Source organism: Neolamprologus brichardi, chromosome 4 (genome assembly GCF_056152115.1).
Source record: "Neolamprologus brichardi isolate AB-2024 chromosome 4, ASM5615211v1, whole genome shotgun sequence".
Classification (NCBI taxonomy): Eukaryota; Metazoa; Chordata; class Actinopteri; order Cichliformes; family Cichlidae; genus Neolamprologus; species Neolamprologus brichardi.
In genome coordinates this window covers 19252268-19268561 of record NC_142107.1, presented here as the reverse complement: position 1 = coordinate 19268561, position 16294 = coordinate 19252268, and the positions used below count along the sequence as shown (strand labels likewise).

Sequence of the window (16294 nt, the reverse complement as noted above, 5' to 3'; positions counted from 1 at the left end):
AGGACTACTGCAGCATAACTAAGGGACGATTCAGGGTCACCTGATCCAGCCTTAATTATTATATGCTTTGTCAAAAATGACAATCATATAATCACAAACACATGACCTATCAAACTAATTTTAGAGTCTGTGCTGTTTATGCAACTCCTGCTCCACCCCTTCCAAAAAAATTAGTTATTTAAAGAACTGCTTGCTGTCACTAGATAGTGATGTCTATCTTTCTTTACACTACACTAATGTGCCAAGATCTTCATTATGAGTAACTACACATTTGATAAGAACTTTGAAACAAATCAGTTTTCTTGGTAACAGTTTTTTATTATTTTTCTCCTACTGTCAGTTCTTAATTCGTTGGACAATCAGCCTCGCAAAATGTGTCACATGAACTTGAAAGAACAGAAAAGTGAAAGATATCAGCTGCAAACATCCGGCTGTTATTTAAAAAGAAAAAGGGTAGCAAAATAAATTTTATACAGGGGTAACAATTCAGTAATGTGTAGTGTTTCGTACATTTTTTGTAAACAAGAACACCGAAACAATATGGCAAATATAAGATGTGAGGGCGAGAGGAGGTTGAAATTAAGAGACTGAACACTGGTTGGCGAGAGACATTTACAGAAACAGCATCTTAATGGGTCACATGTACAAATGTCATGTACACAAATGTTTTAAAACAGTCGCACAGAATCATGACGTTTTTCCACACACAACAGCATTTCTGCTACATACGTCAAACCGTCACTCCTTTTGTCCCTGGATTACTGTGATATGAGGTATACGTGAGGCAAATTCTTGCCTCAACATGGCAACATATTATTTCAGATATTACAGCATTGCATTCAGTCTGCCATGTTTGATGATTGCTTAAATGAGGCCATTAGGGCACAAAGGGGTTCAGCGACTCGGTCAGCAAAGTGATATAATTTCCAGCATTCGGGGCCCGTCGTTTCTATGGAAGACAGCGCAATTATAGTTATATTGTTGTCTTTACATAAAGTACATTTTCAAACCAGCGAGAAATTACATTAAACATTTACGAGACAATATTTTGTTGCTGTACTTCTAAGGAATAGGCACCCAATTTCTAACAGGACAAACAGGCTTGGTACTGCCAGCACAAGCAAAAGCTCTAAATGTATACAACACATTTCTCTATGTGTATACATGTTTCTGAGCTGAAGAAATACTTGATCACTATCACATTTTGTCATTAAAGTCAATATGAAAGCAAAGCTGATAAACTCGAGTAACAAGTCAAACTAAAACTAGGGGGTTTGAATTACATTTACATTATCCCAATTAAATATTAGCATTTCTAACCCCTCCCTAAAAACAGGAGGAGAAAGATCAAATCCCAGTTTTCCCATATCAACCCTCCCCTCATCCCATATGCTCAGCCCCGAGAACCCCCATCTGCATACAACATGTCTGATGTTTGAGCTTCTTTGATCCGACGTGGTACTTTACTCAATGTAAGAAATCGGTTCAAAGTGCTAATTGAAATAAGAGGAAGAACAGAAGAGGAAAAGGGGAAGGCCATTCTATCGCTGTCCAACAGCAACCTCTATTGGCCAAAGAAAAGCCTTAACATCATTTTTGTTCTCCAAAAATACACCAAGGACAACGTTTGACCCCTGAACCAGCCCCCTTTCTTCCTCAATTTGGACTGGAAGATGCCCAGAATGATTAAAACTGTTCTTTTACATAATATATATTTTTATAAATATATATATATAGATATATGTATTTATATATGGCCCTTATTGAAGCAAACATGAGTTTCACATTGACATTAAAGTACCATAATCTCTATATAGCCAAGTAGAAAGTGTTCTCAGTGTTCAAGTGAGCTGGCAGCAGTCAGTTTATGTCACACTCATTCAACAAGTAATAAAACATAAGAAATATCATCTTTGAAGTCGCAAATTTACACTTCTGAAAAGAGTGCTCACTGCACCTCGTAAGCCTCTCCTTTCTCACTTTTTTCCTGAGTAATACTTTAACCTTGTAACAGACAAACATGTTTTATTTTGTTTTGTTTTTTTTGCTAGTTTTATTCTGAGCTAATCCCTGCCATCGTGGTTATTTCTATGTTGTAAAGTTGATTGCTCAAACACTTCAGCTCGTTGAAAAGGAAATACGTCTGGCTCTTACCCTACACTTACTGAAAAAGTTCATAATTAATGACCAAACCTAATGTCACTAATGTGACCAGAATAAACAGTAAAGTACATATTTAACTTAAAATTACAGATACTTAAAAAAAATAATAAAAAAAACTTGCATTTGCAGGAAGCCTTCCAGGCTCATTGCAGGAAGAGGAGTGGGCACAAAGACAAAGCATCAGTATAATTAAAATATAGATGTCACTTAAAAAAATAACAATAATAATAAAATAGGAGCACTGAAAAATTAAAATAAGGACATCAACTTTAACAACAGAGCATTTACTCGTTCTCAGGCTCTCATCTGTAGCTTTGGCTTGTCGGAGTTTTGGAACCTGTACTTACTGGCTCATTGACATCAGATAACAAACTACTATACCCTGAGAATTCAGACACAGGTGTCCGTATCCTGTGATCCACCTCCCCGCCAGAGTCAGTGCCGTAAGACAAGCCTCTGCCATCTGACTTAAACTGGGCGCCAAAGGCCTGGGCAAAGTTTTCAATCTGGTAGGAAGGCTTAGAGGAGTCCAGAGAGGCCAGATCCTGCGAGGGGGCCAGAGGGTAGGCTGCCGCTGTACCATTTTTGACAGGCGGGTGGTCCTTCTGGCTACTCAGGTCAGATGGGCTGATCTGGTAGGATGAAGGGGGAGTGGAGGAGTGCTGTTTCTCCATCTGTTCGGTGAGCTCCTGAGAAGGGGTGAGCTGCTGGTGTGTGGAGGCCTCCAGGCTGCCCAGGTGGAAGCTGTGCTGTGGTGAGGAGCCTGTCAGCATCGCAAAGTGAGACTTTGGCACAGAGGAGGACAGCGAAGGCAGCGACTGGCCAAACCCGCACTCCAGTGGGGACGTAGTGTAGATGTTCTTGTCAGCGTAGATGGGATTTCCTGGGTGGGAACCAGTGAAGGGTCCTGAGGCAAGAGGTCCCAGAGGGAAGCCTGCACTGTGGCTGGTGCGCTCCAAAGCTTGCAGCAGGAAGCGGGAGTATTCGTGCATCATCACAGTCTTGTCTCCGGATGGGCTGGGTGTGTTGGTGTTGTGGCTGATGTCAGCACCATCAGATGTGGTAGGGTTCAGTGCCACGTGTTGGTCATTGATGTCAAAGTGAACATCCTGGTGTGAGTTATCAGGTTTCTGGGCATAATGGTCCAGCAGACTCTGCAACACTTCATCAGGGATCCCTGACTTGTCAAGACTAAGAGAAGCATCGCTGTCCATTACACCAGAAATGCCACCCTGGATTACAGACGGCTGGGAAGACAAGTGGATGCTTACATCATACTCAGTGCTAGACCCTCCAGCTACAGGAGGTCCCGAGGCATTTGCATTGTTCGCTGCTTGAAGGTAGCGACGCTTCTTCAGAAACTGCATGGCGTCATCGTAATTGCTGCTGGCGGGTCCGACTTTAGCCCCATTACCCTGCAGGAGCCCAAGGCCATCCATACCCCCACCCTGCTCCAACGTACCTGCTTTGACCTGTCCCAGACCTGCTTTATCCAAGCCCTTACGATTGGCCTTTTTGAATGCCATCTTTGGAGCTTGGCCGTTGTGGCCTTGTTGCATTCTAGGGTCTGGCTCAGTAGAGGAAGAAACCGCTTGATTCTCCAGTGAGTATTCATGGATAGTATAGCCTCCAGATACAGCCCCATGCATGTGGGATACCCTCAACCCCCCTCCATCTCCCTTCTTCTTTTTGCGCTCCCCTCCCTCTCCAGAATTTTTAGACCTTCCCCTCTTCCTACCGCCACTCCCAGCATTTCCCTGAGTGATCCCATAGCTGCCATTACCCATTTCTACACAACTCAAGTCCATCATCCCAGGATCCAGCCCCTTCTTTATGGCTTCTCCACAGGTTCGCTTGTGCTTAAGCAGTCGGTCTGTCCGAGAAAAATACTGAAACAACACGAGTTGCATTTAAAAATGACTGAACTTATTTTAAAATAACAACAGTACCAATAAACCCTTTTGATGGATAGCAAAGAGGAGGCTTTAATTAGTTCACAAACCTGTTGGCAGGTCTCACATCTGTACGGCTTTTCTCCACTGTGCGTCCTTTTGTGTCTTTCCATGTGGTATTTCTGAATAAACCGCATGTTGCACTGGTCACAGCTAAATGGCTTCTCTCCTGTTACATAAAAACAGCCACTCTATAAATTAGTCATCCTTTAGTGTGGTAAAAAACACATAATGACTGTTGAGTTTGCATTAGGCCCCTGGGTCATATGATTAGTTGTCATAAATTACTCACCACTGTGGATTTTCTCGTGTCGCTGGAGAAGGTACTTCTGAATGAAACTCATGTTGCACTGAGTGCATCTAAAGGGTCTTTCACCTGAAATAAGATCACATGATCACTGTGATGTTATGATAACTCATGTGATACAGTTCTTTAAAGCAGGATATACACATAACACGCACCCATCCACAACTTACGCAATCGAGGACAGTATTTACAAGCCGTCTGTGTGTCATAAAGGTGTTTATTCAACTTTGGCAGTCTGGCAGCTTGAACAAATACCTGTGTGTGGGTGTGTCACTGCTATTGCAACACATGGCACTGGATTTCAGAGGTGCTTACCATGTTTTATTCTCTCAATTTTGCCTCTTAGAGTAAAGCCCATTGTTTTAAGGAGGAGAAAAAACAAACGTCTTCTCTAACTTTTCTTTTTATAAAAGGCATGTATGAGGTCTGTTTATTAAAAAGGAAGCAGCGCACAAAAATCCAAGACTATTCTCAATTTAAATTTATTCAAGTATGACAAATCTCAACTTAAAAATCCTCTTCCTGAAAATACAGAGTGACTTTCAGCACACCTGCCACTTTTAGAAAGTGCTGTGGAAGTCCCAATCTGACCTCTTGTACTTATGCCTCTGCAATCTCCACTACTGTACCTCCATTAAGCCAAAACATTAATGTGAATTTCATTTTCATTTTCAAGGAAGGAGGAAAATTTGGAGAATCAGCTGGATGTTTGTGCAGGTCAAAAACTTCTGCGCTTTAGACCCACCTCATGTTTGTACACACAATCCAGGTCGTTTCCAATGAATGATAGTCTCTGCTTAGGCTGCTACCCACATGATACGGACACAATTAAGTGACACAAAGTGGACGGATGGGGAGATATGTAAGGTACACCTTAGTGCGTAGTAGAACTCTGCATTGTCAGCCTTACCTCTGTAGATTAACTCACGAAGCAAAAATCCCATTAATGACATAATGCTTATGGTATGCTCCTCATCAAATGTGCCACCTTAAAGCTTTGACTCATCAACAGAAAACTCCTAAAATCTGCCCCTTCTGCACTTGGCACTTCAGGGATGATCTTCCACATCAAATTCTACAATAGAAATTTGGGTTTTCTCTCTGTACACCTCAAAGGAGATCTGGCACATTAACACTAGCTCCTGGCCTGCTCTTTTAATCAATTTTCTATAGTCTATGACGATACATTTATCACACCACAGCTAAAGATTCAGACAAAGAGCAAACAAAGGACATAAAACATTTCTCAGACGAGCCAAATTATATTTTACTTGATAACGAGACAGAAAGATTAACCAGCATGTGCACTTATGCACACATACAGCGATTTTATTTTTATTTACAGGAACTTCAATCAGCAAGTGGATTAAGCTTTATTGTAACCAGAAACTGTAATGCAAAACCTTAAAAGAAGATGGATTTAATTTAGAAGTGGCAGCTAGTGCGATCATGTGCCCTTGTAAGCAGCAAACAACACATTTACAATTAAGCTTAATTATAGAAAAAAGGCATGGGTTTCCCTATGATGAGTAGTGATAAAAGGCTATACAGGTAGAGGATAGGCCTCGCATCATATTTGTGTTTGCCTTTCACAAAATTGTCACGAACAAAGAGTATCTAAAACAACCTGAATGTTAGGATAGCAGTGAAGCTCATGGCCTGGGATAACCTCTATTAAATGAAGCAAATTCAATAGATTTGATTAATCCAAAGCACTTATTAAATACTGGACAAAGAACTATCTGAAGATAATATTACAGTAGAAAAGCAATAAGCTACGATGCATGGGCCAATGCAGCATCTGCCAAATGACATCATCATTTCCTTCCTTGTATTTATTGTGCTAACCACTGAGATAACCCACGAGGAAATGCACAGAGCAGAAAAATCTAAGCACTGTGGTGAAATCGACACACTACAATACCTGTGTGAATGAGAACGTGTCTGCGTAGATGATAGGAGCTTCTGAAGGATGCATTGCAATGTTCACACATGTGAGGCCTGGATCCTGGAGACAGGTTACCTCCATCTGCATCCAGCATCACTGACTGCTATAGAACAATACAAGAGAGAGGGGGATGGGTAACAATTAGCCATCTTTCTCTACAGGATGTATCTAAAATATCACTGTCTGAAAAATATTGCACTTTTTTGCAATTGGTAAAGTCTTCTAACTCAAAATGCATAATCTATTTTTCAACATTAAACTCAAGTCTGACTTGCACTTAAAGCTCCATGTAACTCACAACAGAATTGAAATGGAACAGATGTTTGTAAATACATTGAAATCTCTGGTCCAGTAACAAAACTGTATTAAATGTAAAGTGATTGTATTACTTCACTTTGCATTGCTTTGGTTAAAATTGATTGAAATAGACAAAATACTTTGTGCCAATCATCTTTTTATGCCCCCCCCCCCCCGACATTTCTTTTTGTTTGTTTCTGCCAAAAGCAAATTAGCACACTTGTATGTTCTTTGTGATAATTATTGATGTGATGAGGACTAACTAAAATATGGTTGCATTCAGTTTTATAAATACAAGACAAACCTTTGCGTCACTTCTCCTCCTTCTTGGTTTACCCTCCTGTCCATCACCATTTGACCTTCGACCTTTTTTCCCAGTGGGCTCCTTTTCTAACTGACTTGGCAGCTGTGAGGATGACAATAGGAGAGGGAGAGGGCCGTGAGAGCGAGCCATGACAAGAAAAATCACTTGATTGAAGGTTAAAGGCCTGCAGTCTCAAACTATCACGCAAACAGATCCACGTTTGCTGCTCATGCAAACAAACAAAACGCTTGGACAATCTCTTGTAATTGTCTCTTGGAAAGTGATTGCGCAAGATGTGGTTCTAGTGGGCAGAATTTATTGTTCTTTTATGGTCTAGCAGCCTCTAACTCACCACTTTTCATCTACTATTCTTACGAAACTGCACACTTTGCAAACTAAACATTCAAAATGACAACTTCTTAGTAAACTTCACTGCAACGAATAGCATTAATTCAGAGAGCAGGAAAATGAGTGCCTTTTCTTCGATTTGTTTGCCTTCCTGCCCTGCAATTTCTTTCCCAGTAAGCACACTACTCTCCTCGCTGCCATATGGAGGCTGACGGGACAAATGTGGGTGCACCTGCTGTTTTCAAATCAGCCCAGTCTTTAGGTCAATCTGGGGAAAGTCCAACCAAAATAAAAAGGGTCCAATTTTGTCTAGACTATGGAGTATTTAAAAGACAACATTTTGTAGGCATTGGTTTATTACCAGAAAAGGAAAAAACATCTGGTAAAAAGTAAATATTTTTCACTATCTTATGATAATTATTAAGCAATTTCTTTTTTTAAAAGTATTACATTTATAAAACAGTCTTTTATTGCAACTTGCGATGAAAATCTGTTGATTCTAAAGGCTCCCAATGTTGTGTAACAAAAAATGTTAAACATCAATTTTAAATGAATGCTGCTCAATGAAGACAATAATTGGCTGTTTTTCCATAAACAACACTGGCGAACTCTGACGGCTTGCTATTGTTAGGAGAACATGGATGTGTATATTTGTATCTGAATGAACACAAAGGAGATCTGAAATGAAGCGCGTGCTCAAACAAGACAGCTGTGTCCTCGCCACGACGTTCTCATTCATGCTGAGGCTGGATGACGTCAACCTTCTAACCAGAAAGAGAAACTACTTTGCATTTCATGCCGTCAGTAGATTTATCGCCATATAACTAGCTTCCACCTCAGGTTTTTCAGCTTATGACGTGCTTGACAACACAGCAGCGCTACTTGGGGATCAGACTATCCAAGACCTAAAAACACACTCATGATCAAATGCATATTACTAATTTTCTCTAATGTACGTTCCTAATATTATATTATTTACTCATCAAAACCACAAGGAGGCCATCTTATGATTAGAGCACAAACAATTAAGGATTTTATGCTCAATTTCCTTGTTATATATGGTGTAAAATTCAATATTTCTAAATGTTATTGCAAATCTTTGTTTTGGTACATTCGGGGGTAATTAGTTTAGAAAATAACGCAAGTGATTGTTCTCTTGTTTTGTCCAGCGAAGGCTCAAAAATGCTTCAAGAAAAACCATTGATTACTTTAATAAATTAAATGACTTTTTTAAAATATTTGTATCTATAACCTGATAATGGGAAGAAATTCAACTTTAAAAAAAATCATACACATGTATGATTCACTTACAAAACTGCTAGAAATGAATCACAGTCTGCAATCCTCTCAGAAATACTTACACTGCCCATGTTGAGATCGTGCACCAATAAATCTTGGTTGTTACCGACATTCACCTCCAGCAGCTCTGTGCTCTTTACCAGGCCACCAGGGTAGAGAGGCAAGCGATAATCGTGCTCTGTCAGCTTCTCCTGCTTGATACCTATAGTGTGAACATAGTCTCCCACACCTGCACATCCCAGGCTGCCAGCCTGGTTGTCCATGGTGCAATCAGGGGAGTCACGCTCCTTCTTCAGGATCATTTCTTGAGGTGGAAGGTCCTGCATTACGGAATGGGCGGCCAGCCGTGTGAAGCTGGTGACAGGTGGGAGATGGCTGAACATAATCATGCCTGCTCCAAAACTGGAGTCCATGCTCCCGTTGCAGCGCAGGAATTCATTCCCTAGTTTGTCTTGAATGATGCTCATGGTGAAGGCTGGCGGGCAGGAAAACTATGTGGTGAAAATCAATGTGATCCTGTGAGGAAAAGAATGACAGCAGGACTATAATATTACATAATCACAATAAACTTTAAAGGATATCTATAACCAGCTATCAGGATGTGAGGACATACAAATAATAGTCAATAGACAACAGTTATGGAGCCGGTTAAGCTTAGCCTACAGGAATCGGTGTCACGGTCTCTGATCTCACAACTAGACGCTTAGTCGGATTAAAGTGACAATTTGTGGGTCAACAAAAGGCTACAGTCTGGAACAATGACAAGTGCAAATAAGCTGGTGGTACAGTGTGCAAAATTCCTTTCCCAATTACCGTGTGCGTGCTCGATATTTTACAGGACAAAAAGGTGACAGCCAGAGCTGTTCTAGCCACAACAGGATTGTACTTGTATGTTAATCTGTTTGATGGTGCTGTCTGACCCAGTCATCCTGTTTGAATGAGCTTATCTGCCAACGAGAGCTCACACGGGCTGTATTAGAAAGGCTGATGGTGTAATTACGTGGCTGCTACATAAACAACAGCAACCAAGGGGAACAGATCAGAGCGCATGCTAGTATGCCAGTTTTGATCATAGTGAGGATAATGCATGAACACAGGACCCGTTTATTATCTGACCCACCGTGTACTAGACCACAAAGCATGTTCCATCACAGAGAGCTCCAGGTAGTATTTCAAGTTTCTGAAACCAGAATGGGATGTTTACATCTAACACATAACCAAGATATTAGTGTGCATGTAAACATACTCAGGCTGGAGCCAAATGCACGCATCTGAACAAGATTAGGAGTTAAAACGTCATTATTTACATCCAAATCTAATTTTACCAATATTTGCTAAGATGTCTGTTTACATTATGATTCCCAGGATAATAATACAACCGGACAAAACAACAATTATATGTTGAACATGTCTCTCACCCCTCCGCGAGTGCTTTCTGCCTGCAACCTCTTGGGGTACGCTAGCAGAAATAACCAACTCAGCTAGCAAAAATCCAACTTTGTAAATAAAATAAATAAATAAGTAAATAAAACTTAGTCGAAGTACTTAACTATGGCTTTTTTAATGCGCTAAAGCAGATAAACTGTGTGCTCCCATATGGACATTTAGCAAAACTACCGTTCGTCTTTTATGAAATTAGCTCCCTGGCTAACCATCTGGCTAACGACTCTTGTGGGGCCCTTCTTTGTGATGCAGGAGCAGGCAATAATTAATATCGCCATGCAATAACAGCAAGCAGATTTACGATGAGAAAAACGCCGAATGACTCGAATACGAACAGGAAAACGACTGTAATACGAAGAGAGACACTTCTTTCAAAGCATCTGAACAAAGTTAGTTAAGTACTTTTTCTTAACGCTGGGTTTGAATATTTGAATTAGAGGCAGGTATCACCACAGAGGTACACACAAGCCAAACTAAATCTGTGAGGTGGAGAAATGATCAAGGACGAAAGCTGTTTTGAGTGGGAACATGAAATAAATGACTACAACTTACATCGTGTGCTATTATTGACGGGCTTCTTTAAATGTTGGCTTTGTTTCCCGGACAGTTAACCGATTGTAAACGATGGGAGCGACAACACGGGCATGACCCATAACAAACGGCCCACACAACCCCAGCGAACAATGATGCTCGTCCGACTAGCCGAGACGGCTAACTTAGCCGCTAACTAGCGGTAACGTTGCTGCGCTCCGCTTTGTTGTCTGTCCCGTACGAGGAGTTCAAACACAGCTCCCGCCGACCCTGTAACCAAAGTTGGATTTTATAAATGTATCTTACCGGTGCAGGACCATGACCCTGCTGCTTTGGCTCGCGTGGTTTACCCTCAGCTGTCCGTTTTTTAATATCTAGAGCCAAAACATTGTTCTCCCGCAGCTGCTGGGTTCTTCCATCTTTGCTCGGCGCGGAGCATTCTGGGTCTCGCAGGCGGACGCGTCCTAAACACAGACAAAACAAACCACCTCCTATGTTCACGTACAGCCTACCGTAGTAGTATTTCGGTTTTCACTTTCACATCACTCATTGTCTTAAAAAAACAACAACCATCAAAATAAACCTTATTAGTTTTTGAGAATCCGCTATAATTAATGTATTTTATGCAAAGTATCAAACAGACACCATTTCAACTTCTGTATAAGCCTTTGTTTCAACACCTTTAAATCCTGAAGGTATTACAAGATACCTGGTATTGCCAGATAGGACAGAAGAATATATTTTGGTAAAGTGCCACAGTTACCAAAAACAGTTTAGAGTAATGTTTTCAAAAGCAAGTAGAAAATCTACTGGAGTTTTCTTTCTAAAAAAAGCACTAAATAAATAAGTAATTGCAAAATATGTGTTCAGAACAAATGCTAAAGCACTGACTGTAAGCAAGAGTACTGACTTCAGACTGCCATTAGGGTATGTAAAAATACATGGTATGAAGTAACCTATACACAGTTAAATGCACTAAGATAAATAGCAGCCCTTTCTTAAAATTTCAAACCAGTAGACTGTGATTAGACAATAGGACTCTCAATACAGCAGAATACTGTTAATACAGTATATTAATATCTAGTAAACAAAATCTTAAACACTACTCTCTCAGTACCTTAAGTAGGTACAGAATTTACATATGACATGTAGTGGAGTGACATTAACTAGTAGGTAGAGGAACAAGTGCCTCAGTACATATCAATAAATATTCTACCTCAGCTTCTGAAAATATTGAGCACTAAAGTGGAAAAGTGGTAAAACACCCATCAGTATTCAATTTTTGTTTTCAATAAATCTTCCTTAGGTTCACATATCGGAGGCTGCTCTTTCACACAGCGAGTCTCAGATGCTCAGCTCAGCGTTTTAAAGGGATCATGACAGATGTGCTTGGAAGCTCTCAGACCTGCTGGATGAATGATTTTGTATACATCTAAAAGGACAGAGTTTGTCCTTGCACCCTCTGCTCCTAATTGCCTTCACTAACAAACAAATTAATTCAGAGAGTGGGGTACAATGAAAATGCAGAGAGTGGAAAAATGCAAAAAAGGTCAGGGAATGGGTTTTTGATGTCTCTGATCTTTACATATATCAAAATTGACAACCCACACAGCTGACAGTGATATCTTTGAAATCACTCTCATCTCAGAGTGTTTAAATATGCATGGCGGTGATGTTGGCCGATGAGCCCAGTCTAGTAGAAAATTAGTCATTAGAATGTGAGAATTTGCATTTGTTTCAAACCAGATAATTAAATGAATAATAAATTAATTTGATTATTTAAGCATATGGTGTTAAGTAGTGACAACCATATGATTAAAGCACAAAAAATAAAAATAAAAGAATTATGGGGGCAATGCAAAAATTATAAATACAATGGTCAGATATACTGTTAGGTATATTGAAGGTTGTCCCAAATCAAACTGCCTTGGATTTATAACTTCATAATAAGTTTAACATTAATTTATGTTTCATTCTAAACATTTTGAACTATTCCTTTAAACTATACTTCACTCTAGTCTGCTTAGATTTGCCATAAAGTCTCATTAACCCCAAAACAAAAGGTATGTAAACACATCTAAAATGGTCCGCACAAGCTCGCAGACAGTGAGGAGACACCCTGGAACTATATGGTGTAAATACAAAGTCATGTTTTGAATCTTCAATGTCAGTCTCAGCTAATGTTTGGAAACATCAATGTATGGCTCAACTTTCCCTCAGTGTCTACTATCAGCTGAGTGTTTGGGACATTAAGGTCAGAGACATTAGGTCTCCTGTTCAATGAATGCCCTCGTTGTGGAGGAGACACAAGAGTGAGCGTGTCTGAACCTGAAGAAGGGTGGAACACGAGAAAAAAAAAAACAACCAATCTGACATTTTCATCTCAGGCAAGTTGTGTATCTTATGACACAGATGGTTAGCACTTCTAACTGCTCATTAATAATTCATCCTGTGCTGCAGGTCTTTGTTTCCTTCGTTCTCTGCAGCATGTACCTCAGCCCTGAACACATATGCACACGGTTTGGATGCTATCGCCAATATCGCCTCTATTCTAATGATGGAAGCCAAAAAGAAGAAGTGCAGAGCTAAGGGCCAAGGTTTGGAGATTTCCTTTGTTGTGCTGATTTCAATTCCTCTCACTGGGAAAGCCTGATGCCTTCACATAACAGATGGCGATCCTGGCTGTCTGCACTCTAATCCTCCATTGTCACAAGGGTCACAGCTGTATATGAATTCACCCTATTGAAACAAGTCCCTCATTAGTTAATCTGTGCAGCTGCTATATTATATATTGATTTTAAAAGAGATATATTTGCTCATTTGAAACAAATCAGAAAACACTATCAATAGTAAACCCACACTATTATGTGTTACAGACTCCAGTATATATTTATGCTTGTTAAGATAAAGATTTTAACCAGCCAATCCAAGCAGACGGATATAATATAAATCCCATAATTTCTATTTCTATCTATTATGATCTATCTATTCTGAGTTTTCCCGACCAGGGTGGAGATGTATGATCACATGACAAGTTTTCTGTGAAATTAATTCCCAAGAATCTAAAACTGTCCATCTCAGCATCACCGTCTTTGCCTTTTATTGATTGCCTGCTTAATTTTGTTGATGTTAAGCAGCATCGCACAGAAAGATCACTGATGATGATGATGCTGCTTTCTGCAAACTTCCCAGTGTTCTCTCCATGTCTGGGCATGCAGTCATTGATGTGCAGCGTGAACAGGAGGTAGCTGAGCACCTAAACCACGGGGCTCTGGTGTTGAGTGGGAAAGATGTGATTGCCAACCCAAAGTGTGTGCAGTCTGTTTATAAGGAAGACCAATAACCAATTCCAGGGAGTAGCACTCAAGCTCAGAATGCTAATCAGTGTGGCAGCATTGAATATAGAGCTGAGAGCAATAGCTTTCTAATGTAGGTGTTGTTATTTTCAAGGTGTACGAGGACAGCTCAGCTCAGCAGATGCAGAGGCTGCCTGGGGATGGTCACCAACAGGCATCTTTGTTACCTTAATAGAGCCTGGTGCTGGCTGCTTTCTTTTAATTTTCATTCTTAACATTAAGCTGAGTAAAACATTTGCTGCCAGTAGCATCTCATTAATCACAGCGAGTGCTATCAATCTTTTCATTTAACTCGCAGCACAAATATGAGCAAGCAAACATTTTGGTTTACGATAAACATTTGCTTAGCACAACATCATCAGGCAGGGCCATAATAACTTCTTTTCAAAGGCTCCGTGTTGACTGGAGTCATTTAAAGTTGTTTCAAAAGCTTTTTTTCTGACTCACCCAGAACAGCTGCTCCTTTCAACAGTGCGAGTCAGCACAGCGCTACTTTTAACTGATCATAAATGAGCCATTCTGTTTTTGTTTTTGTTTTTCATCTCGTCAGAAATCTGTTTGAAGGAGTTTCTATTGTCCTGGTTTGTTCATGTGCTTTGATATAAAGATAAAATGCAACACCTGTGACATGTACAAACTTTTCCCACTTTTAGTTTCCAAGCTAACGCTCTCATAATGAGAATAATTATTATTATTCTAATAAAAATGTACCTTTCAAAACAAATATCAGTTGGAAAATTGCAGTTTAAATTCCATTTTGTTGCATCATGCCAGTTTTATCACCCACAGCTTGGACTGTGGAGCAGGTTTGCCTTTTACTATAAGAGGTGATACACTTTAACATACCAGGCAATTTAATGTCCACAAGAATTTGCCTTTATCACAAGAAATATTACAGAGTGTTCCAGAAGTACTCCCAAGTGCTTTTGATAACTGCTCTTTTGTTCATCCTGGTCTGCCTTCTCTCTCATCCCTTTCTTGCATTTATGACCTGAAGATAGTGCAGAGTCGTCTGTTTCTGTGTTCAAATGATTAAGCTTTCAGTTTACCATTAATTCTCCTCAAAGTCTGTTAGATTTTTCCATTAGGAGTAATCTCAGCGTAATATAAAGCAGACTCTAATACTGCACAATAGTCACTCTGAGTAAAAATGCTGAAGAACTGACACTACAAATGAAATTCTTGATGTGGTGAATATAAAGCCTTTATCATTATGGCTCACTTCACAGAACAGCACAAATCTATAGGCATGTCTTAAAACATAACAGCCTGGATTATGTGCAGTTTCATGCCTGCAAATTCAGACAACATTCAGTCATCGTTTTTGACTGTACAAATTTCAGTACTTACTTCAACATTTGTGAACAGAGTGTTTCCTTTAACCTGCACATTTTGCAAAATTTCTTGGATTCATTTCTGTCGTTATGTGATTTTTGTCAAAATTGGGTACATCCTGTTTGGTGTTCATTTGCTATGTGCAGCTTGGAATATTGTAATGCCTTATTATTTGGTTGTTCGAAAATGCTCCTTAAAACTCCTTAATTGGATCCAAAATGCCACAGCGAGAGTACTGACAGGTGCTAGAAAGAGCACTTGTGCATCTCTGAAACTCACCACTCTGGTGTACCTAACATGAGGGCTGTAATATGTAGCTCATTTCCTTTCTGCAAAATGCAGAATTGAATTGAAATCACTTACAAGTCCCAAATTGTGTATCTTACTGAGTATCTCAGCGTCCAAATAAAACACTTCTGTGTCAGACTGCAGGCTTACTTGTGTTTCAAAACGTTTCTAAAAGGAGAATGTGAGGCAGAACATTCAGGCCCTTCTTCCCAGTTTAAGTTCAGGAGACAGGCAGCCTCTTACTTTTTAAGATTAGCCTTAAAACCTTCCTTTTTGATAAGGTTTATAGTTGGGGCTGGGTCAGGTGACCCTGAACCATCCCTTAGGTGTGGGGATTTTCCGTGATGCACTGAACATTTCTCCGTCACATAGCTGTTTTCACTCTGTGCATGCTGTGCTTTTGTTTGCCATTACTGCATGTCACTAACTTTTGTCTGTTCCTGCTTTGTCTTGATTGTTTATATGTCTTCTCTTCCTTCCTGTTCAAAGGGAATTTCCATTTCCACAGTAACAAAGTGCTTGGCTCTCTCTAATATTGTAGGATCTTTAACTTGCAACATAAAGTACCCTAAAATGACTTGTGTTTGTCTGTACTATTTATGCTACCTGTGCTATAGAACCAAACTATCGGATATTCTGACTATAGATATTAAATAACTATAATATTTAAAATTATATGTTACAAATTTTTGCCTGTGAGATATGATGCAGTTACTTTGGTCC

General features: G+C 39.9%; 1 protein-coding gene across 1 annotated transcript; it reads right to left on the bottom strand.

Annotated features, from left to right (window-relative positions):
- Positions 1-306: 306 nt before the first annotated feature.
- Positions 307-11024, bottom strand: znf281a (zinc finger protein 281a). The gene is made up of 7 exons (XM_006802988.3): positions 10899-11024; positions 8681-9134; positions 6972-7073; positions 6347-6473; positions 4408-4491; positions 4166-4284; positions 307-4052 (listed from the first exon to the last, which is right to left on the bottom strand). Exons 2-7 carry the CDS (start codon positions 9083-9085, stop codon positions 2466-2468), a joined length of 2424 nt encoding a protein of 807 aa, XP_006803051.2. The 5' UTR covers positions 9086-9134; positions 10899-11024; the 3' UTR covers positions 307-2465.
- Positions 11025-16294: the final 5270 nt, after the last annotated feature.